The sequence below is a fragment of the Pungitius pungitius genome, chromosome 7, assembly GCF_949316345.1.
Source record: "Pungitius pungitius chromosome 7, fPunPun2.1, whole genome shotgun sequence".
In the NCBI taxonomy this organism is placed as follows: Eukaryota; Metazoa; Chordata; class Actinopteri; order Perciformes; family Gasterosteidae; genus Pungitius; species Pungitius pungitius.
The window spans coordinates 11,475,384-11,500,314 of NC_084906.1; the positions used below are offsets into that span (position 1 = coordinate 11,475,384).

The 24,931-nt window shown below is 45.2% G+C and overlaps 1 protein-coding gene across 6 annotated transcripts in view; it reads left to right on the top strand.

The window, feature by feature from the left end:
* The window catches only part of dennd1b (DENN/MADD domain containing 1B), a 100,321-nt gene that overhangs the window by 31,665 nt on the left and 43,725 nt on the right, over positions 1 to 24,931 (top strand). For 3 of the 6 annotated variants that reach the window (XM_037468841.2, XM_062563428.1, XM_037468843.2), the window contains exons 4-11: positions 4,377 to 4,426; positions 5,320 to 5,439; positions 10,335 to 10,404; positions 12,206 to 12,286; positions 13,539 to 13,598; positions 16,811 to 16,864; positions 17,419 to 17,529; positions 24,337 to 24,437. In XM_037468841.2, the coding sequence (XP_037324738.2) occupies positions 4,377 to 4,426; positions 5,320 to 5,439; positions 10,335 to 10,404; positions 12,206 to 12,286; positions 13,539 to 13,598; positions 16,811 to 16,864; positions 17,419 to 17,529; positions 24,337 to 24,437 (647 nt within the window). Of the gene's footprint in view, positions 1 to 4,376; positions 4,427 to 5,319; positions 5,440 to 8,999; positions 9,659 to 10,334; positions 10,405 to 12,205; positions 12,287 to 13,538; positions 13,599 to 16,810; positions 16,865 to 17,418; positions 17,530 to 24,336; positions 24,438 to 24,931 lie in introns of those variants that run through there. The other 3 variants (XM_062563430.1, XM_037468842.2, XM_062563429.1) reach the window with 2 other exon arrangements.

Sequence of the window (24,931 nt, forward strand, 5' to 3'; positions counted from 1 at the left end):
GTAAACATCATGCCTGAATTATTTGATGTTATTTATGTTTGGTGATGGTGATGGTGATTTGGCTTTTCAAATCAGTAGCAGTTCCATTACCACGAAATAATAAATTAACTGAAAAAAATGAATAAAACCAGGTTTAATGTGATGGATTGTACAGTAAAACAGACATTCAGAAATCTATAATGGTACAGGCTGCTATCAGACAGTAATGTACAGTGCATGTGAGTTGTAGTAATGGCCTAACACATGCAAAAACACTGATATAGTCCTTTTAAAGTCTGCTTCTGAAATGGGTATACCAGTGGTACATTTACAAATCCGCCGGCCTCCATTCCTCCTCAAACTACAAACCCTGTACCGAGGGCTCTGGGGGCCGGGCTGCACTGAACTAGGTTGAGTTTCACTCGGTAGCTTTAGCTAGATTGATCTGGCTGCAGAAGCCAGGGGAATATAAAGCAGGACAGGGGCTTAAAGTCTGAGTCCCCCCAGGGAAGAGTCCTCGCTGCACGGGGAGAGGGGCATGAACCGGGCCGCTCGTCTCTCCCCCCCCTCCTCCTTCTGCTGCTGTGTCCGGAATACCTCCTCCATCACTCCTCCTTTAAGACATTCACTACATGTCTGCCATGCTCTTTTGTATCTTTTGCTGCCTCATAATTTATTATCTTTAGCATTTTATTCATTTTACTCAATCCCCCTTCATTCCCTCCTTGCCTGCACAGTCCTCTGCCTCTCTCTTCTATATTGGCGAGCATATGGGAAAATGAACATTGCTCATGTACTTCCCACCCAAAATGAAACACCATGGCAGTGGCTGAGTTTAACGTTTAATCCGGTGATAATGAACTGGTTTACATCATTCTGTCCACTTGCTGGGATTTTCAAAGCTGGTTTTCCCCTTTTTTATTTATTTTTTAGTGGTTGTGAATGGTCAAGAGGGGAGATTTATGCAAAGACCCGTCACGTGTCAACCCCCCTGCTCCTCAGCCCCTAAATATATGCTTCAACCATTTATAGCTCACCACAATTATTTCCAAAATTATCAGGGTACTACAGGGAATAAAGGGGAAGTTGAGGCCTATTTTTCTAAGAGCAGAAAAACAAGATTGTCCCCCCTTGCTGCAGAGTTTGTTGCTCTTCCCCACCGCACCTGTACTATCCTGCAGGGGCACGGTGCAAAGCTGCTGTGTGCTGCAACGATAGCACGATCGTCCGCTGGGGGAACCCAGATATTCTGTCTCGCTGAGTGATACCGCTGTCTCCACTCACGATAAACAGTGCGCGCACACACAGACGCGCAGATTCCTCCTCACACCCCCACCCCACCCCGCCCCCTCACAAATATATTAGCTGCCTCTTTTTCTTTTGTCTTGGGAAAATGGCAAGGAGTGAGTGTGTGTGTGTGTGTGTGTTTGTGTTTGTGTGTGGTAGAGATGGTGGGGTGCTTACTGTACTAAGAAGCTGCGTAAGATACCCACCCCATTCCCCCGCACCCCTGTGTGCCATCTCTGTTTAGATGCGTCCCCACGGTAAAGGCCCAGTCATGGACAGAGGAAGGAGAGCTACGGATGCAAAGATGTGGTATCAGTAGTACAGGTATTAAGAAAACAGACACATGAGCAAAAAGGAAGCGAGTGAGCTGCAGATTGCCTACAAACTGTCTATTTGGTTAAAAACTGAAAGGGATGTTGGAACAGGAACTATTGAGCATTTAGGGGCGATTTATTCTGTATTCGTCCAGCTTCTGAGATATACTGTAAATCTCTCTCTCTCTCTCTCTCTCTCTCTCTCTCTCTCTCTCTCTCTCTCTCTCTCTCTCTCTCATATTTATATATATAAATGTGCTTCAGCTTTTACTATGATGAACTGTGATGGACAACGGTCTGTTTTCAGGTTGTACGTCCACATTCTTATGGACGTGGTTATCTCAGGAATGCCCAATGGAAACTTCAAACTTCAAAAAGGTTCAACAGAAAAGAATTTACTTGCTCAAAGGTCACCGTGGCCGCAAAAATTTAGTTTAGGGCCAAATGTGCTCAACCAAACTGTTTCACACAAATGTCTCAAAGGATAAAACTATATAGGTATTTCTGAACAGAAATGGGTGGAGACTTTAACAGGACGGGTGGGAGGAAGCTGAAAGGCGGTAATTCTAGTTTCCTGTGTTTGATGATGATTGGATAAGTTGCAGCCTAAAGTATATATTGCTACATACAGTATATTGGTTTAGAAAGAAGAGTTCTTTTGCCGATTTAAGGCACAGAAACAGACAACGATATAACAACTAAAGACAGTATTTTAAAAAGCTCTGTGGACTGTACAAGGCACCAGCATACCTGAGGCACACAGACTGTATGTGTATATGGTGGTCAGAATGTATATATGAATATGTATATATATAGAGACAGAGCTTGTCTGCTGTCACATTTCATGTGTGCATCACATCATACACACATGAAAACGATCAGAGTCGCTACAGCCCAAGACTGTCACTCAAACGGAGACAACTGATGTGGGCGGGGCTGTGACAACTTTCAAATCTGGCAAGTCAAATGTTTTTATCTGCGGGGAAAATCCTGCGTGTTTGTGCGTGCGTGCGTGTGTGTGTGTGTGTGTGTGTGTGTGTGTGTCTATATGTGTCTGTTTTGATTTGTGAGCCATATGCAATGAGCCAGGGTGGGCTCTCTGGAACATATTGGTGTGTGTGTGTGTGTGTGTGTACATAGTGGTTAATAATAGTACCAGACGCATACAGCGATGGCAGCTCTGATGTGTGTGACAGTTTTACAGCCACACACGCCAAGGCACAGTCTCACACACACACACACACACACCCACGTTCCCCATAGCAGACACGGAGACCTTCACTGCCACCGAGCCCTTCGTCTTTGTTGAGTTCTCAATTTGATCACAGATCCCGATAAGTAAAAACAACCTCTTCCTACCCTCCCCTCCCGTACGCTCCATGTGCGCACATACCAACAAACACACAAACCAAGCCACCCACCCACACAAATGCGTACAAATGTACATGCTTAACCATCCTCTCGCATTGAATGCAAGTCCTTGATGCAGGCAAAGGCCCTCGCATACACTAAAATTGACGAACAGCCCACCTCCCCCCGCCCCTCTATCATATGTCATTGTTGCTCGCTTGTCCGTGGCTTTGGTCATGTTGTGCAGAATTGGCAGCTTTAAGTTTTTACGGAGGTGGGCTGGGTTGGGAATCGGTGAACGCACGAGGTCTTAGCAACAGTAGGCGGCAGCATCAGAAGACACCTGACCTGCCGTTAGTATCGGCCTTTGGGGGCGGGCAGAGTGAGCGATAGTGGAGCAGCTACACCCCTCTCACCTCGGACATCTTCAATCACAAAGGAGAGACGGGCCTCGGGCTCAGCGGCCAAGCTTGGCAGGCAAACCAAGAGAAGGCGGGAGGCGGCGAAAGAGGCCGGAGCACAGCTGACAGCCTACCAGTCAATCCCAACCATTAGTCTGTCAGGGGAACTCTGAGAGAGGCAGAGGACAAGAAGGACCCGATGCCTGGCGCCCCTTCTGGGCTAGGTTAGCCGCCAGAGAGCCAGTGCGGCAGCCAGAGCGACAGCCAGAGCGGCAGGCAAAGCGGCAGGCAGAGTGGCAGGCAGAGAGGCAGGCAAAGCGGCAGCCAGAGTGACAGCCAGAGCGACAGACAGCCAGAGGGGGGACCCGGTCAGTCGGAGGCTGTGTTGCTGGTCTGGAGTTCCTCGCCCATATGGCACTCCGCTCTGTTCCTGCTCCCTGTCTCAATCCATATGCTGCTGGTGGAAAGGTGCCCCCCCTCCCCTCCCCTCCCCTCCCACCTCGCTTGAAGAGCGCGCACCCTCCTCCCGCTCCCCCAGCCCACAAGGGAGGTGTTGGGAGGTAAAGCCCTGAAGGCTTGTAACCCCCCCCCCAACCCCCCCTACCTCTTAACCCCTCAGAACTGCTTAGTCCATTGTCACTACAATCTGCCACCATTGCCTCAGTGTTGTGTCCTCTTTCTCTCTCTCTCTCTCTCTCTCCCTTCATCTTTTCATCTCCCTTCGCCACCTAATAATCGATGATCTTATTGAGTGCTAATTATTCAAGCTGTGGATCGAAGCTCCTTTCTACTGTGTTCTGAGACGTGTGTTGCCCATTCATTTGGATTAAGTGCATTTGGGCTGTAGAGTTTGGAATGTCAGGGTCTAGTCAGATTGATATCAGCAGCATTTAACATTAATCCTCATTTTGTTCAGCCAACTGATAGCGTCCACTTTGTGGGGGCCCATGGGATTTCCTATTGAAACAGGCAGTTATTATTTGTTTTCCCTGTGACATCTGTTTCTCTAAAATGGTGCGTTTCTCTTTCTGTTCTGGTTCCTCAGGAGGTTCTCCAGATGATACCAAAGTTTTGCTTTCCCTTCGACGTGGAAAGGTACGATTCCTCTCCCTTTCAGCTTCTCCATCGTTCTCCACTGCAGTGACACTTTCACCTCCTTCACACTGCACACAAAAGCACACGCTCATGTACATTTATAGCTCTCCTCTGCGTTAGAAAAAGGAAATGAGATGAAGTGTGCTTTGTGCACACAATTGTGTTCCAGTCACATGATGATTAACTAACTGTTGGAGGGTACTGAGTGAATTTGTCGTTGAGATTCCACACAAAAAAACTGATATTTGCCTGCCTACAATCTTCTTTGACTGCACCTAGAAACCACACAGCTGTTGGCAAAATGGCCCCAAATGTAAATGGTGTGATGACAAGGACACTATAATGATGATGATAACAACAAGTTCCATTAACGATGTTAGTTCCATTATCTGTCTTCTTCTATCTTCTCATTCTCACATAGATCTGATCAGACCAGCGGGTTTTTGAAAGTAGCGGCACCTATATATTGAGCCTGGAAAAATAAAATGTTAAAATTCACATTTTAAAGACAGAGAGTGTAAGGGCGGGGGGGGGGGGGGGGGGGGGTATTGCACAGTATTTTACTGAAGCTGAGCTGCTGCCATCTAGTGGCATAGGGATGTACGGAGCTTCCTTGCACTTTCAAAAAGGGTTTCTACTTTTGTTCAGCCATAATGGCAATATGTGACATGAGATTTGGACTTTGACTGGAGATTTGGCTTCGATTTAGATGTTGTCTTGAGGGATTGTTTTTCATCCAGCAAGATCAAATTATTTTTGTTTTCTCTTTTCAATTTTAAATGTATATGATTTCGTAGATTTACTACACCCCATTGCATCGAGTTGATTGTTAAGTAGTTATGTGTGGTTTTTGGCCGTTTGTGAGTGTGTGCGTGTTTCCTCTTTGGCCTCAGGGTTGCCCAGAATCAGGTGGGGCAGAATTTCACCTTCGTGCTGACGGACATAGACAGCAAACAGAGGTTTGGTTTCTGTCGACTCACTCAAGGCTGCCGGGTCTGCATATGTCTGCTCAGGTAATGCACACACACACACACACACACACACACACACACACACACACACACACACACACACACACACACACACATACACATACATTCATGCTAAATCGTGTTCAAGTTTTGAAACTACAAGGTCCATAAATTTACTTTGTGTTTATTTAAAACCATGTTGTTCTAATGAACTGCAGTTTACTGCAGTCTTTACTATTCTGTAACAAAGATTTTGTAATTTTTGTTTGTATCCCATATATATGTAACTCTCATAAAATGAGCAAAATGTCAAGAGCAACAGCTGGAAGTAGATGGAGCTATGCTTTACATCATAAATCCAAGGATATAAAAGTCAGCCACATTTTTTCTCTCTAAATCAGAATCAAGATTTTTTTTTTAAACACCACTGCTTTTATTTATTCGTATATACTTCTTTTTGCCCCTTTTGGATCAGTCTCAGAACAATTTTCTTTTTAGTTCTGCATCTATTATACGATAACGCCGATAAAAATATTAATTTACCCGATCTTAGAAGTTAGCACAGATTATTTTTTTAGACCGTATTTCCATTAATTCCCTCTCTTCACACTGAGCTGCACTATGCCATAATAAAAATATATATCTGCCCACACAAATATGTTAGTGATGTGGCTATAATTACCCAAAAGTTTTTGATATTTCATAGGTGGATTCATCTTATCGCAGCGTACATAAATTAGGCTACCAAACCCAGCAAAATAGCATTTTCTTTACATAATTACCCTCCGAAAAAGGCGGTTATTATTTAATTCCCATGTAATTGCATGTTGACACTATGTTTTCACAGATGTAATTACCTTACCATTACGAAAAAGGAGCTTTCCAGTGTTAATCTCAGTGGACAGGCTCACATGCTTTAGGATAAACAGAGGAAAAATATTCAAATAAATACGTTTTTAATGAATGTATTAAGCAGTTTAACAAACACCAAACTGGAAAAGGAGCACAAAGCCTTTTCTTTTTCTCTGTTGGTGTAAAGAAGCCCTCCTGTAAGTGCTGCTCTCGCCACCTTGTGTGTGTGTGTGTGTGTGTGTCGGTTGATGGACAGTCGTGGGTTTGTCGCTGCCCTGATGAGCTGCTGTGAAGAACAGTCTCCCTCCTCCCTGCACCACCAACCCTTCCTTGGCCGGCTTCCATGGCCTTTGTTTTTCTTTACTCTCTCTCTCACTCCCTCTCTCTCTTTCTCTCTCTTTCTCTCCCTCCCTCTTTTCTCCTCGTTATTCGGCTACTGCCACAGTGCGACAGCAAAGACGCTTGGCCCATAATTATGCATGAAGCTTCACTGCCAATTAGCAGAGGTTCCCCTGTCCCTCTCACTGAGTTAGACATGCTAATTCATTTGACATATGATGTATAAAATTCATTATGCATTTTGAGTAGTTTGCATGGCTTATTTCATTTTTAATAGGACAACGTATAGAAAGGATTTTTTTTAAATTCTTTTTTTTAAGGTTTATTTAAAAAATGTTGGCTTCTCTCCAGTTACATTTGTCTTATTTTTTTTAAGATTCATTATTCTAAAATTGAACATTTAAGAAGTCTCATTGACAAATGTTTAAATTAAATTTGTATATGTAAATTTATGTTTATTAGTCTTTTTTGTTCTGCCATGTATAACAATGTTGGAAAGGACAGCAGATTAGTTTGTCTCGAGACAAAATGAAACCCAAAGAACAGTAAAAACATGGATCTTGTAAATGATACAGTTCTTAAATAATTATCAACTAGGGCCAGCTCCACTAGTTTTATTTTATTTTTAATTTCATCTATAATTTCCCATTGATATAAAACAGATCGGTGAAGTGCTGGGACTGTAAAATTGTCACCTCTGCTTGCAGGAGGAAGTGCCTTAATGAGTGGGACAGTTTTATGTGAATGGGCCTTTGTAGTCTCGCTGCTCAAGCCGTGGCCGAATGGGCTTTGTTTCCTTCAGGCATAGCCTCCACAAAACAGCACAAAATATTTAAAACTGTTGTGTTGTAATGTTATTCCTCCATCCTCTCTCAGAGTTTCTATTAAACCTGTCAGTGATTCGCAGACAAACAGAGTGGCTCTTTCTTCAATAACTCATTTTAGGAGCCGTGTTGCTTCAGTTTGTGGTCACTTAGCGATTATTCGGAGGACGCTTCCTTCCGTGTACTTAACCCTTAACCCGAGAAAGTAAAGGCGTAATGAAATGTTCCACTGAGCCGTCTACAAAGTGTAAGATGACTTACGACCCCCTGTGTCTGTGCATTAATTGAGATTTAAGGAATAAGTGTCGGGTTTAACACCCAATAGGTACTTTATGGCAGCAAAAGGGGCTGCAATCTAAGTGCTCCAATATAAAGACTTAATAAAAGGCCTTAACTACTGATGTGGATAGTTAAAACATCTGAGCACGACAATGTTTATTCACAATGTTGTTCACAATATTTAAAGATTTTGTGAATAGTTTATTTCACTTTCACAGCTACATCAAGTGCTCGTGAAAACCAACTTCTTTGTGAAAACTTATCTCGGCTGCATTTCTATCCATAATAGCGTGATTGTAAATTCCCAAAAGGCCCCTCTATGTCCCCGTCTTCTGTCCGATATATTCGCCCAGTGAGGTTGTCTGAGCCACGGATGAAGAGCATGACGGGCTGTGAGTGGACCGCAGATTAACTGGTTCATTCCTTGAGTACATGGCACTTTGAGAAGACATGTGTTTAAAATGGCAGGGGAGATTGTGGGGGCCCCCACACACTGAGAACTCCTGTGATGGATGCCTCTCTCTCTATTGGAGGATTTGCAGAGCACAAACAGATCTGAGCAATGAACTGTGATGATTAGGAGTATCTCTCTAAGCTTTCCAAACTTTAACTTTGCATCAACACAGAGAGTAGAGCAGGGTGGAGGAGGGAGATGTAGAACACAACCATTAATCTCCGAGTTATTTTCATTCCGTTACGTTAAAATAGAGCATGAAAAGACATTACTTATTGCGGGAAGATGCTATGAGAATATTGATAATTTGTGCTTGGCTGCCTTTCTCAGCAATCATGCGTTTTCCTCCAAAACAAAGGATTTACAGCACCTTGGTGAAGGAGCGTAATGACTGTGAGATTTGTGAGGCCTGACGGCTTCCCTGACAGCGAGAGTCCTATTTACATCCCCTTCAACTGTGAAAAATGGAGGATTAATGTCCAGAAGCCTGGCTTTTTAAGCACACATACAGAAGGCAGATAATACAAAGGCTTTGCCCTCCCCTGTAAGTCATTATATCAGCTGAACTTTTGGGGTGATTGCTAAATGTAAACTGACCCCATATGCAGATATTTGCATCGCCTGGGCAGAAATAGGTCTTGGAGCTTGATATCCGGTCAGCATGTGAATTAACATACGCATGTTTGAACGGAGGCTCTCCTGCGAATGTGACCTGATTGCGTTAAATCTTCACACAGACGTCAAAATATTGGCATGCTAAGAGGCTGATTGTTTCAGGCTAATGGTCACTCAGCCTCTCTGATTGGTGCGCTTGGCTGCACTTCTCAGGGAACCTGGCCTGTCATTGGCCCCTCGCGGATTTAGCGATATGAAAATTTGCATTAGGTTGACTTTATTGTTTTCTTGTTGTCTGTTAATTCCAGTCTGCAGAGCAGCCGTTGACCCATGCCCTGCAAAGTCCTCAGTCTCCAGCCAACTGCCTGAGCTGGACTTCCCTGGCTTTTGAACTCACATGCAGTCAGAGCTTCTCCCTGACCAATGTATCATTTATTATATGCAAAGAAAGTGCAGATTGAAGCTCCCTGTCAGATGTCGTACTTGAATTTAATGATTGTCTTAATGACTTCTATTTCACTTTCGGGCATTAACAAATACTCGCTGAGCAAATAAGAATCCACCTTTGATTGATTTACTCATTTTGCCTCTGATTTTTTTTTAATGCTGCATCCAGGCAAGTCAATGAAGCATTAATCTGAGTTTCTGTTTATTTCATCGTATGCTTATCATTATTCATGCTGCAACTGCATGTTAAAATCCCAAAGTAAACTAAATAGTTCAATACATTGACAGGACACCACAATTTCATTATTATTGATTGCATAACATTAGAAACTGAGCCCTCTTTCATGCTAATAGAAAGTGTTGGCCATCTTCCATCTAGAAAGCAAGTCGACTTGGCCAAGAATATGTCAACTGGTAAAGAAAGCCACGCTGCAGATGCTTTTAGCTTATGGTGGGTGTGCTCAATGATTAGCTTTAACACAAACATTGCGGTATAAATTATTTTGAGCATGTTAATGAATTTATTTATTTAATATTGATTCAATAAGGAGAAGATTTCTTTTTTTAATGCAAAGGGCAGAAGAAATGCAGGGAGGGTCAAGTGGAGGGAGAGAGGGGGGCATCTCAGGCTGCATTTTGTTAACCTTGTGCCTGTGTGAGAAGCATGTAAACCTTTGCATCCCTCCACATCATATGAAAGCTACGCTTTGGTTTTTGTTAAAGAATGTAAAATCCATTGTTTGTTTTTTTCTGCCTCCTCGGCACACGGCTATCGAAGAATGTACCGAAATTAATACCGACTAGATAGCATTGTTTTTTCCCTTTGCAACAAGGACTTGGTGCCTTGCAGGAGCATGCAACACAATCCATTATCAATTGCCAGAGTTTGATCTAAAAACAATGGGTTGCTTACAATAACACATGCATAGCAAGGATATACATTAAAAACTCATCCCTATTAACCTTTTTTGACCAAACAGATGGTGACATTTTTTCTAAACATCGTGATGGACAGAGAAAATAGAACAAACATTTATAGTGAAGCACATCTTGTTTGATTATTGTAGTTGATGATCAAATGAATTCAAATATTGTCATTAATGCATTTGCCCCTCTAACTCTTTCAGCTATCTGCCATGGTTCGAAATCTACTACAAGTTGCTAAATACTCTGGCAGACTACTTGACAAAACAACAGGTAATCATCGCCGGGGTATTTATTGAGAATTGTGTGTGTGTGTTGCAGGGTAAGAGCGTGAGGAATAAGACGCGGTGGTTTGATTTGACTGGAAAACGAGCACGGTTTAATGTCTTTGTAACTGTACTGTGGTGAGATATTTTCCTCCATTCTGTTGGTTCCCTTTGGTGTGCAAGTTTTGTTCGCCGTATTGGGCTCCACTTGGCTCCTGTTGTTAGCGGCAACAATGTTGACATTTCACAGACCAAATGCTGATCTGACACTGGAATTTATTCCTGATGATTTACTGGAAAACAAATCGTTAACAAAACCGCACACATGCACGCACGCACGCAAACACACACGATGCTCGCACTACACAAAAGAATTTTCCCCAGACTATTCGGTGCATTGTACTAGCAAAGGGAGGGGAAATGTAAAATATTCAACAAACTGGGGAGATGTGCGGCGTCTAGCGCAGAGGGTGTAGGTGATGTTCCCATGTTGAGACTGAAGTGAGAAGAGGGAGGGAGGGAGGGAGGGATGGATGGAGGGAGGCAGCATAGGGAGAGATGCCGAGAGCTTAGGCACCGCTTTCAATTGTCATGTAGTCACTGCTTCCTCCAAGATCCTTAGAGAGCAATGATCAGGACAGAGAGGCCCGCCGAAGCTGGCTATCACAAACACGTTTGGTAAACATTCAACACATCCGCACATTAATGCGATGCAGGGGCGGGATGGAGTCTTGATATACAGAGAGCCAGCCGAGCGGAATAGATCAATTTGTGTGTGTGTGTGTGTGTGTGTGTGTGTGTGAGGGGGGGAGAGAGATCCAAAAAAGACCCAGAAATCCTGGGTGACTGAAGTGTTAGTGTGCATGATTTGGTTTCTATTTACCCCGCTGTCCGTTCCGGGCGAGAGGGAGATGTTGACAGACGAGGGAGGACAGAAGAGCGATGAGGGTTTAAGGCGAGGGGTAAATGAACTGTTTCCCCAGGCCGTGTTGCTGACCATGCGTGTGAGCATTGAGCCTCTCATGACAGGAGGCTGTTCGATTTGGCGCACGCACCCACACACACACACACACACACACAAACACACAAACACACACACACACACACACACACACACACACACACCCCAACGCAGAACAACCCCTCCCCTCCAGCCCCCCCTCCTCTTACTGTACATCGCCGCCCCCATTCCTCTCGAGTTTCTGTTTCCTTCTGGCTCGCGCACATGTTCCTCCCAAGAAGGAACTGTTCAAAGCCCGAAACTTAACTTCTCCGAGAGGGGAGAATAGAAAAAGGGTCTAAAACAAGCAAGAATGCCTCTGTGTTCGGGACAGTTGTCAGTTTTCAGGCCCGAGTGTAAATGGTAATCTCCTTGCAGAGCCCATAAATGCTGGAAGAATAATCTCGGCGGCCTGTTCCGCGGTGCAGCCAGCTCGCTCGGTCTGGCCGCTTCTCAGAGAAGAGGGGGGGGGGGGACCCCCCGGCTTAATTACTGACAGCCCGCTCTCGGGCCCTTAATCAACGCTGCTGGGCAATAAGCGTCTGCGGCCCTACACTCGGGCGTCTTTCAGTCTTTTAACCCCACCATTGCTCGTTAAACATACGTCAGTGGGAAGTTTTGGAGCCCTTCAGGCCCCGCTGCAGGATTGCCCTCTGGTCTCGCCAGCGCCTGTCCCAGCGCCGGATTTGAGATTGACACATAACTCGTGACACCGACAAAACAAGTAAATAAAATGTCTGTGTCCCATGTTTTTGTGGCTTTTTATTTATTTATTTATTTGAGTTCTTTGTGTGTTTCTCTCCTCCAGGAAAATGACTTGAATGACATGCTGAATTCTCTCTATGATCTGCCTGTGCCAAAGCCCTTCACGCCAGTCAACCTGAGTGTGGTAGGTATAGATCTCGTATTCCCCCTTATCAGAGGCAAGACTGCTGCGCGTAGCGCTAGAAGGGGGGGAAAGGAGGACAGGTAGGTTGCTGTAAGAGTGTGTTGCATTAGGAAGGAGACCGCGGAAAGGAAGCGGCGATGTGGGCTGCAGAAGTTCGAAGTAGAGCGAGACACACTCAAGACGACAGAAGTGGTCAACGGCGAGAGGGATAATGAGCAAGAAAAATTTACACAAACACAAGTGCAGGAGGCGAAGATGGCATAAAAAACTGTGACAAATTAGAGCAGAGGAAAAACAGTGGTTGAAATGGACGACATGAATGAGGGAGCAGTGGGAGGGTTACGACCCGGGTGGGGTGGGAGCAGGGGGACACCGGGGGCGGGGGCGGCTGACACTCTGTTTGGAAACAAGAAGTGGCGCTAACAGGTTTTTGTGTGATAAGCCAGAACCCGGACATGTTTAAACTGGATGGGTCCTCTCACAACTCGTCATGTCTCCTGCTTATCAAAAAAGGCTCAACGGGCCCCGTGTCCCTCATAGTGAGCCAGTGTTTGCGTTACCTCTGACACCCCCCCCCCCCCCCCCCTCCTTTGTGTGTTTCCAGCGCTGACATAAAACACTCACGCTAAACACATTTGGCTCCGAAAAGCCAGCGACTACCTAAGCAGAACGTAATGATTTTCGGTGGGACTGCTAAACGCATAATGTTTTGTCCACTAATCTTTATTTCTCGAGTTGCTTAGGCTCGACCCAGTAATGGGATGAAACAAATTTCAGTGTTAGCCTCTGTCCTTGAGGACCTCCGCTGTGTTTGGACCAATTAAAAAAAAGCAACCCTGGGTTCTCTTCTGTGGCGTGAGTCTCAGAAGGATACACATCTAATTTCACAGATGACTTTACAACATAACAAGACTCATACGAGCTAATCAATACATCTATGTGAAGGTTAACACGGTCAATTAATATTCCTTGTTATTTCAGCTTTTCTTTTCTTTGCAAAGGTTTTCTTATCAGCTGCATCTGTGAGTCTTTTCATCCACATCCCCGAGCTTCCTTGGAAAGGAAGCCCCGGAGAACAGGGGTGACGGCTCCGTGTCTTTTCTCCGGGAAGCCAATAGTTTGATATTTAATTGATGAAGCCGAATTATTCCTTTTTTTTTTTTTTATCATGGCAGCCAAGAAAAAGGATCGTTGTCCCCTTTCATGTGTGAACCCTGTTTTGTTCTCTTATCTCCCTCTCTCATTGTGCAAGAATGAGCAGTTGTATATTGCCACTGGGCAAGTACTGAGAGATCGGCGAAGCGCGGAGCCGGTGAGTGGAGGGGAACGAGTGAACGGCAGAACCGGGCCGAGGGAAGGGAGGCTGCTGTGAAATATGAAGCCGCTGCTGCACTAATCGCATGGGAGCAACGGCTTTGCAATGTGGCCAAATAAGCTGCGATCTCTTTTTAAATATAACAAAAAAACAAACTATCCTGGGCCCTTGGTGTGTGTTTCTTCTTCTCTGGAAAACAATCAAACTTTGTAAATGATTAATGCCATTCCACACTGCTATATTCTCTTTCTTAATATCAAAAGTTTTCCCCCCTCTTTTATTTTTTAAAGCAAAGGCAATTGTGCTCAAAAAGTCTCCTTGATGCCTTTCCAGTTAACCCACTTTCAATGTTTTTATACAAACATGTCTTCGAAAGAAAAAGAAAAATGCAGATAAGCAAGCCAATGAAAGCCTGGGTTGAGTTTAGGAGCATGGCTTGTGATTATCACAGTGCCAAGGATTTGTCGACCAACAGGGAAACATTACTTAGCACAGGAGAAGAGCGACGCAGAGATCTGCGATACACTCTAACAAAAGCGTGGCGTTACGGAGCGTCTGTGCCTCGGGTGGATCGGCCCGGGTCCCTGATCTCTGATTGCAAATTGATTTGTTCAGTTGTATTTGCTCTTTTATGTAATTTCAAAGATTCTATTTCTAGTCTTCTGTGAACAGGCTTCTCTTCCCACATTCCCGCAGTATTGTTTATAAAGATATCTAAGGAGCAATCCGCCTTTCTGGCAGCCGAAGGATTATAATGCAATGGAGCATTTAGTTCAATGTAAAGCAGAGAATTGCACAGCAGGTTGGGAATAAGGTACGCTCATCTGTACGCTCGCTGTATACCAACGCGTGAGCAAGAGTTACCCGGGAGAGTTAATTAACAAGGTGGGATAGGAATGACATCATTCAAATGTATACTGTTGTGATCTATTGTCTGCTTTTAATGGAGTTCTTTCGGGGCCACTGGAAAGTAGGAGCTGTGGAAGATAAGTGAGGTTTAGTGTAAAACTTTAAACTTCATTCAAGTGTAAATCATTTCAAAGTTGTGCATCAATTGCTACGTACTTGTGTTTGTTTTGTTGAGAGAAACTATTTAAAGTTATGTGGTATAAAAACAAAGATAACAGAAAAGAGTACAAAAAAAATGTTAAGCCGGGCTGGGCAGGAGTTCTGATTTACGGGTCAAACAAACACAGGACTTTAAGCCCTTATCACCGCCTCGTGGAAGTTACGTCCTGGCCCGCTAGCATTCTGCAAATGTGTCATCTAGTGTGTTTGCGAACAAGGAAAAGTTGCCAGATCTCACAAGAGTGTACTTCTGGAAGAGAGCAAGTTCTCGGACTCAGTTCATATTTAGGGTTATAGGAGCATTAATTCAGAGTAAACTAATAGCTGTAATGTTAACTTCCTTAAATAGAAATAAGATTTAGTACATCACAAGTCTCAACATACAGTAGTTGTCATTAAAATAACCACATTAAACGCGTTAAAATTCCTGGTAGTTCAGCTTCTGTCTTGCTACAGAACAACAGCTTGGCTTCGTTTGGAAATTAATAAAAATATTTTTAGCTTAAAATGAACTTGTGTGCTGAAGCCAGCTGCTGCTAGGAAGAACAAACAAATTATTTCCTTTTTTCTCTTTCACTGCCACGTTAAAATGAGTTTATTTTTATTTTTAGCCACTCGAAAGTCAACGGTAACTTTCCAAAATATGCATTAGAATATGGTCGCAATAATTCATTTAAATTAAAGAAATGTAATTGCCATTAAGTAGGCAGAGAATCTCCTTTAAGGTTCACTTGACTCCAACAACCGTCCTCAAGGAACAGGACTATTGTTTTACTTCTTGGTTTTTACATTTTTCCTTCTTAATGCACTTAAGGGTGAAACATTTTAGTTTGTTTTACATTGAACTGAATGTTCCGATGTCAACAAAACAGTTATGTGTTACCATGGCTTTGTCTTCGTCAGTCTTTTGGTGTCTTTCTCTTATACACTTATTGGCATCATTCTGTAATCCTCACGGTAAGAAGATTAGAAAACACGACATGAATAAAGAATAATGTTGAATGGTGTAAGTTGCTTGAACAAAGCTGACCAACATTGTAGTTAGTGGACATTGTTGAGTGTCCCATGATGCAGCATTGCAAGCATCACAATAGCACAGAATGGAATCAAATTGTTTTTACATTCTGACATTGATGGGCTTTCACCCGTGTGTTTTTCTTTTTTTCTAATCAAAGACGTCCTTCTTTCTTGCTGTTGACTCTTATGGCGGCAGATTTTTCTTAACTCCTGGTGTTTGTATACTCTGAACTGTATCATTTGTTATTTAATGCTTAACTGTTATGTTGTCTTCAGTTTAAATAATTCCCTTTCTTCCTATTGAGCATTTCCTGTTTTCAATGTTGGGGCAAATGCACACACGGGCCACACATCCAACAAAGTCTCAACAATATGGAGAGAAGAATGACGCACAAGCACCACATTATACGTTTCACGATGTGTATCACAAATAAACAAATAAACAATCACAAGTTTGAACGCAAAGAAGTCCCGAAGATTAAATAGATTTTTTAAATGCGAGACGCTGTATATTTAAATGATTTACGTTTATAATTTAAGCAGATGCCTGCAACAGATGGCCTCTAGAAACGCAGGTGCAATAAGCATACAGGAGAGTGTGTGTTTCACTTGTCTACCTGTCTCCAAACACCACCCCTCTCAGGCCCCTTTTATGTGAACACTGAACCTGCCCTGCTCTCCCAAAGTGGGACAGGCAGCCCTGTGATCCTCTAAACAACCTGTGTGTGACTGTCTGCGTGTACGTGCGTCTGCGGCGGATGCACATGAGCACATAGTGTTGTCTGCGTGTCGGGTTGCTCCCCGAGCCTTTTTAATGCTTAAATAAAGACTCGGTTTTTCCACCGGAGACATCACCCCGGCCCGCGTCTACGGGGAGCTCAGCTGCTGTTGAGCTTCTATCTGTTCCGCGGGCCTGATAAAGGCATCGCCACGGTTCAGACACCAGCTCAGCAATTCATATAGACAGAGCTGAAGATGAGCCATAAATCATAGAACAAAGTTGAACCCCCAGCCCCACACACACACACCCCACCTCTCTTTTCCCTCATTCTTTTCTGTGTGAGTGGTATGCTTCTGGTGACCTTCTCTCCTCTGTCTCCTGCATGTTTGTGTGTTTTTCGCAGCACTCCTACTTCATCGCCCCGGATATCAATGGACTTCCAACCATCCCTGAGAGCGTGAGTATTCATGGAAAAAGAAACAAAAGGAGTTGAAGAGAGATGTGTTTTCTTCCGGGAAACATCTCTGCCTCTAATCGTTTTTAATCAAATACACGTGTCACCTTTTGAAATGGTTGCATCATCTTTTGGTTTGGGTTTTGTCTCCTGTGGTGCTCGCACTTTAAATGTCGAAGTTCAGTGATTGTTGTGGGTATTGGAGGATTCAAATTGAACACGTTTTCTAAATGTTGCATTCAAATTGAAGCTTGGAGCATCCCGAGTCTTTATGAAAAGTTACACCAGCTGGAATTAGTCAAATTCAAGCAACATTGATTGACATGGTGCCCTTTTTTTTTTTTCAAACACCTCTGTATCAAACCGTCAAAAAAATCTGTATTTCACATACATTTTTTTAAATTATTTTTTTGCTGCAAAATGCAGAGATTGAAGCCCACGTCCTCTACAGCCAGTTACCGCATGGCACGCTCCCCGTCTGTAGCTTTGACGCTCGACTGTAAACAAGAACGGTTTGTTATGAACCTGCATCTCCCTCTGTTCCTGTCTCCCTCCAGAGGAACCTGACAGAGTACTTTGTGGCTGTGGATGTCAACAACATGCTCCAGCTCTACGCCAGCATGCTGCATGAGCGGCGCATCATCATTACCTCAAGCAAGCTTAGCACTGTGAGTCCATCCCTCTCAAGTCTCTCTCTCTCAGCTCCAATCAGCGCTGCCCTGACACAAGGTCACAAGGCAAATGCTGCAACCACTTAAAAGGAAGGTTCCCGAACATTTTCCAATCGAGTTCACAAAACATTGTCACTTTGTCAATTCGGAATCATGGAGGGTCACGGTTTGCTATTTTTGGCTCTTTTACCAATTCTCAATACTCAAATGTTGGGACCGTTTCCTAGATTGAACACGATTGTCTACCATCCAGATATCAAACCCTAATTAGTACGATGCAAACATTTATCTGACTTGCCTACCCTACTTGTACGGATCTCTCTGCCCCCCCCCTCCCCTCCCGCTCAGGCAGCCGCACTATCACATCGCTCTGACAAGCTGTGAAACCCACACTAAAGCTGGATTATATCTGACTGTTTGTTTTAAAGCTGCAACACATTAATGGCCCAAAAGCCCTAAATTATCTGTTATTACACGTCTTAACTCTCTCACATAATTTAAAGTCACTTATCTGTGTCTGCATGAGGGAGGAAATCTCTCTGTGCCTTTTCTTCTTCCCCTCTTCCTCCCTCTGTTCCTCATTCCAACGACCCCCCGCCCCCCTCCTCCCAGCGTTATCTATGCGCCCGATGAGGCAGAGCCGAATGTTTATGTCAGACGAGATGGTAGAGGGGAAGTGATGTCATCCAAGTCCTCTGGGTATCAGCTGTGTAGCCGGTCCCCGCCGTGGTATCTGCGAGGCTGCAGCCGGAGGGGCCCGTAGGTGTTGATGGGCGCCGGGGGGAACGGCACCCGAGCTATCCTCCCGAAAGAGCTGTAAAAATGACCCGGGCCCTCAGAGAATATCACCTCGTGTCCCCTCGGCTCCTGAGACCAGCAGCACAGCGCTGGGGATGTGGGCTCCACGCTGTGCTGTGACACCAGGGTTACGCCATGTAAATTATCAGACTCAAGGGTGAACGTGTCTTTCTTTTTAGCAAGAAGAGGGGGTGGAGGCGATATTTGTCTGTGATTTATAGTAGCTATAGCTATGAGAGTAATCTCGGCTTGTTTTGTTTTTTTTAAACAAATTTATGACAACAGGATTTTTTAAGAGCTTCCACGTCAGACCTTTACCTCTGTAAACCTTTTTATCCTCTGCAATCCCTCATGCCCTCATCTGTCTATCCATCCATCTTCCTCAGGGAAGGGGGTGTTTTGGCTTAGTAGCGATATATGTCAGGCTCTGCATTACAAAGGTATTTCACTTCTCCACAGGGATTTCCAGCAGGCCTGATGTTATTACTGCTCCTGTGATGCGTTACTTTTGTACTGTTGGGTAGAATGACCTCGTAGTTCAGGCGGAAATGGCTCCGACAATTTTGTAGGCCAGCTATCTAAATGTGTACATACTTAAGTGCATAAAGCCCCGCTCTTATGATCCAATATCTTAAGATGAAAAATACATATAATTAACGTCAGAGTCTGTCAAAATGTTGGTTAAAGTGATTGTTAGCAGTCAACGGATGGACGGGTTATATTTCGATACTGTGCCTGCCACATGTAGAGGACGTTTGAGAGAAGATATTGTTAGTAACATCGTTAGTACCATCCAGCTGCTTTTCCCCACCTCCGCCTGTCCAGCCCCTCAGCCGAGCAAAGAGAAAGTGGAAAGCGAGGGAGAAAGAGACACGCACACACACACACACACACACACACACACACACACACACACACACACACACACACGGACACACAAAGATATACTGCATTTATTCCGCCTACTCGAGGTGCTGCCTGTGTTGAAGCCCCCGGTGAACCCACTGTGTCAGTCGGCTGGTACATGGCCGCCGCGTCTCGCGAGCAGCCAACAGCAAAGGAATAAATCATGATCTTACAACAATGCGTCAGTTGACTTATTGCTGTTTCGTGACCGGAGGTGAATGGTACCAAAAGGCTGTTCGGCGGTGGCGCAGGGGGCGGGAGCCAACCGAGCGTGCAGCCTTGTCATAGGGCCGTATAATAGGGCTGCATCGGCCCTTCTTCTAACTAGTCAGTTGGGAGGGCCCCCACCGCCGTCGCCCCCCCCCACCACCACCCTCCGTGTCTTTCATCTGCCGAGGCCCCCCCCCCCCCCTCCGCATCTCGAGCCCAGCCTCTGCCCTGCCTTTCGCCCAAACTCGCACAGACCCGGGCCCCAGCGCCGGCTGACAGCAGCCCTCTCATCAGCCTGTCAGGCCTATGCTAACAAGGAGCCATCCATCCACCGTGCCCCAGAGTGCCAGCTGTCTCTCTGTTTCCTGCCTCTCCCTCTGTTCTCCTTTTCCCTCTCTATCCATTCCTCAGTCTCTTTACTTTCCCTCCCTCACTGACGTTTTTATTTTATTTTTTTCTGTCCATCTGTCTCTCACTTACCGGGGCTACACCTCTCTTTCCCTCTGACTTGTCGGGCGCCTGCGGAACACCGGCACATCCTACCCCCCCCCTCGATAGACTCATCCCAGCCCGGTGCCACGTGTCGCACTCGCGCCGCCCTCAACGTGCACGCGCCACCGCTGTGGGTGTCGCCGCCTCTCTTCTGCATGCATCTGTTTGTGTGTCTTCCACGCTCACAGGTGTTGGTGCCGTATGTCTGGTGTCTTTCGGCGAGAGAGCCTGGGACTGCGTGTGCACGTGTGGGAGGCCCGGCGTCAGCCCGCTACCCGTGTCATCCCCGGCGTGCCCTCTTCTCCCGCTCCCCGTACCACCTACTTGTTTATGGCACACCTGCGCCGTGCCGGGCCTGACACCGCCGTTTGTCAACAGAGGGAGAAGCAAAGCCGGCGTAATGGGCGACTTAGTCTTGTGCAAGGGAGGGAAGCGAGGGCAGCGCCGCGTTGAACCAACAGGAGGAAGTAGGCAGAGGCAGCAACGGACAGAAGGCAGCGGGATGAGAGGAGGAACACAGAATAAGAAATGAAGAATGGGAAAGGAGGCGAGAGGATTGAATTTGGGGAGTGCGCAGGGACAGTGCGGGAACGAGAGGCTAGTGGAGGGGAAATGAGTGTTTGAGGCTGGTGTGAAGAGGTCAAGAGCGACTCTGCTGATACCATTCCTCCTGTCAAATTGAATTACATTGCCTGCAGCAGCAGCTTTTTGTCTCGCCGTGCGCTCTCTCACTGTAATTTAACCTGGGCGAAAGATTCCCTCATCTCAGCGTATCCAAGCCGAGGAGGGGAGAGCTGTTACGTCCTCGGCCCAATAAAATTTCCACAACACTTTTTTTTAATATGAAAGAAAAATGCTAAAGGCGTGTATTTAGGCCCCCGTGGTAGCGCTTTCTGTTTCACTTCAACATGTCCAGTTGCTCGGGTAAAGAGGAATGGGGAAGGTGGAAGCTCACTGACAGTCTGCAGCTCAGAGTTGCTGAGTTGCTCACAGCTGGAAAGTATTAAAACAAATTGTGGTGGTAAAACAGCGATGTGAACGCTGCAGACACACACACTATTAAATCAGCCAAAAAGGTCTATTTGTGACGTTTAATTGGCGGTGACATCCCACAAGTGGTTTGTTATCTTGTTAATACAAACTGATTATGTTGATTCTAATTTTATAATAAGTGCAATTAACAGTATGCAAAGACATTCAAATGTTCCACCTGTGTGCTTTTGGTATGTTGTAATAAACATCCGGTTCAGCAATCGACTCACAATCGAAACCCGTAATTGAAAACACTGCTGTGCTGGTTTATTGCTTCCTACTTCAAAGTTGCAATTCACATTTTTATCCATCAGTTCTTCTCCATCTCTCTTTCTGTCGAGGCTTTCGCATGGTCCTGTTGAATGGATCTTGGAAAACCAGTGTTGGTGTGGACTCTTTGTGCCTCAGCTACACTAAGAAAAGCTCTCAGGGCAGAACCAAAGACCTTGACTGCTTTTTGAAGCAGGCTGTCGCTGTATAATCGGTTAGCTTCTCTCAGAGGAAGGGGGAAACACACACACACACACACACACATAGGGTGTAAGAGGCAGGCAGCCCCTCATTACAGGGCAGAGCCCGGGTCCCTGAGGACTGGACCCAGCACCTAATCCTGTATTTGTTCTTGGGGACTGTATCTGTGATTCTCCATTGAATGGAATATTAAGCACCCAGGTCTTTTGTGGAGCGTGTAAGCCATTTGGCTCCACTCATCTATTATTTATCAGCCTGGCAAATATTTTATCAGCCTTAGCCTCTCATGACCCACTCTCATGTGAAGCCCCCCCCTCTCTAAATGAAGAAAAAGAAAGAGTAGGATTTGTCCTTTTTACAGTTTAGATTCCTTTTACTTTTTGCCTTGTTAGTTATTAAACCTGAACAAGGACACAGGGCTTTGTGTTAAGCTGAATTAGAGAAGCAAATATTTTAACTATTCCTCTTGAGTTCCCTCCAAATGCCTTATCTCGGGCACACTGCCACCTCATTGCTTTGGAGATAGCAATTAAAAGAAAACAGAAATCTAGATTTTCCTTCATAAATCATTATCTTAGTATCAGTAACCCCCCCCCCCGCTCTCTCTCTCTCTCTCTCGGCCAACTCCCCCAAGCCAGCCACCCACCCTGAGAAGAAGAGAGAGAGAGAGAGACACTCCTGTTTTCCCTTTCAACCTGAGAGTAAATCATGCCAGTTGGGGGGCTCACCTTGAGGCCTGGTGGAGATAATTGGAGTTGGTTAGCGAGGTGTTCTGTGCCATTACCTCCTGGTACCAGTGAATGACTGGGGCTTGTCTCGCACTCCCAGAGGAGGAATACACTCGCCTGTTGGCGCTCAGCTCTGTGTGTGTATGTATATCCACCGCCGGATGGCTGACCTCTCTTCATCACAATTTAATGGCCCCTTACCATCCTCACTTTGGAAAAGGGAGAAGCGTGTGATGGTTGCGTTAGTAGCTCCTCCACCAAGTGCCTCACTTTTAGACATTAATATTCATAGCATTGATTTATTTTCAGAATTAGCAACAAAAAAAGAAAAAGAAAAAAAAAAAACGTTTGCCAGGGAATTAATCCTGACAGGAGCGTGGCATTGTTGTTTCATTTGAAGACGGCATGCAGCGAGGATATGCATATGCAGATACACAGAGCAAGACACCAATTAAATGTTGATTAAGTCCTAACTATTGTGGGACTGGGTGCATGAGAGGAAAGCACACAGACAATAAAGACAAAGATCATTGCCTTTTCTTCCCAGCCGATATGAAAAATGAATGCAGTTAAAGCAAACACTCAGGGAGGGTGGCACACAGTAACGCACAAACACACACACACACACAAACACACACACACGCGCGCATGATTTGTTCAGACGTCCGGTGTTGGTGTTTGGGGGGTTAATCCGGAAGGTGGGGCACCCTTTATCTTCCTCCCGCCGCAAAGGGGTTTCATTCGGCGAGCTCATCCGCTTTCGGCCGGTCACTTGTGACACTGTGTATGTGTGATTGAGCGTGGGGGCCTCCTGGTAGCTGTGCGTGCATGTGCGTGCGTGTGCGTATGTGTGATAGCGTGTGTCCGCTTCACACATTGACTGTGAAGCTGCAGCAGTATAACGGCGGCTGCTGCTCCGGGGTCCCGGCGGTATTGGCCTAGCCCGCAGTCTCTCTTGGCTAACTCATGTTTCATTCTTTGGCAATTTGCCCTAATGAAGTCCCGCAGGAGCCCCTCAGACCTCTGTTCTCTTTCCATATTTAATCATGTTATTTTAATCTGGGGGATGAGCTAACGCCTCTTTCTCTGCTGTGTGTGTCTCAGTGTGTGTGTGTGTGTGTGTGTGTGTGTGGGGGTGTCTTGCAGGTCATTACTAAAGCGGGGTTTCATGAGATGGGATGTCAGGACGGAGCTTCTGGTTTTAAGACAATGGGAGACAGTGACTTTAATTTTGTGTGTAGTGTTTGTTTGACAATGTGGAGAGCTCCTTTGAAAAGAAATGCCATCTTCATGTGATTGCTTCTCATTATTTGTTTAAAAAAGGACTTTTCTTCTCTTTAATTTGGTAGTGGTACTAAGTTGGATTGTTTTGGTTGCTGTCAGCATTGTTTTGGGCTCCTTTTGTTGTTTTTGTGCTGGCCGCAGCACAATCCTCACATTGACATTCAATTGAAAGCAGTTAATTAAGAACACTGGGCTTGTGTTTGCTCTCACTTCTGTGTGCCAAACCGCTTTGAATCTGTGCCTCGAATTATTATTTTATAAAAATGTATGAAAATGCCGTGTGCAAAAGGGGCAATATTATTGCAGTGATGACCCGCCACACATGAATCAATATGGGGGGGATCGTTTGGTTCTCGGTGTGTGCAGCATATGTTGCCTTTCTTCATGTTTCTAGGACTCTCCCTCTCACCTCCTCATCAATCTGTCTCTCTTAGACTCCTATCAACTGGTTGAGCTTCCGCTCTCAGTCTTTCCTCCAACAACGGGATCGGGATCATCACAATAGCATTTGACGTGCACCACGTTTTTTTCTATTTCATGTCCATGCATCAACAGAAAGAATCGCCACTGCTGCAGCCCTGATCAGACCTCTCTATTCTTAATTAACAGGACATTGTTCAACGTTTTTTGATGGACTTCAGTTGTGTAGAATCTTAATTGAATACGTTAAAGACATGTATTAAGAACAAAGCAATTGTACAGTATTGTTTTGGTCTGATTTGTTTGTTTTTTAACTTGTTGCAATTCCGTCTGTGGGATCATTCTTGACACTGTAAAATAATTGAAATTACAAGTAAACATCCAGCTTTGCTTTCCTTTTTATTTAGTCACGCCTTGGAAAGTTGTGTTGAGTTTGTCCTCTCGCTTCTTTCCCTCTCTGTAGTTAACTGCATGCGTCCACGGTGCAGCTGCTCTGCTCTTTCCCATGTACTGGCAACACATCTTCATCCCTGTACTGCCCCCGCATCTTCTGGACTACTGCTGGTAAGGCTGACCACCTCTGAGACACACACACACACACACACACACACACACACACGTACCGGACAGTATATACACCCAATCACGCATCACGCCACGTGTGCTGTCCGTGCACGTGGGATCGCTCCTGAAACCTCTGCGTTAAAGTGCAGAGTCTCTCCGAGTCGCTCTCTCTCTCCTGTGTGGCCCCTCGGCAGAACGAACGACCCGGATCCCCGTGTCCGTGCTCCATATTTCATGCCGGTGCCGGGGCCAAACTCGCATCGTCTGAAGCCTCTCAGGGGTTCGTTACCACCCATTCAACTCAAATCAGATATGCACATGCAAAGAAGAAAGCGGAGTGGGAATGTCTGCTTTTTGTAGAAGGAGCTGTTTTTTGTGTTGAATCAGTGCCGATAGCGCACACAGTACAGTTCTTTCACCATACGAGGAACGTTAGCTTCAAAAAGCTGTTCATCACTGACAGTAAAATGTGATTTTCAACACTCTGTGAAGAC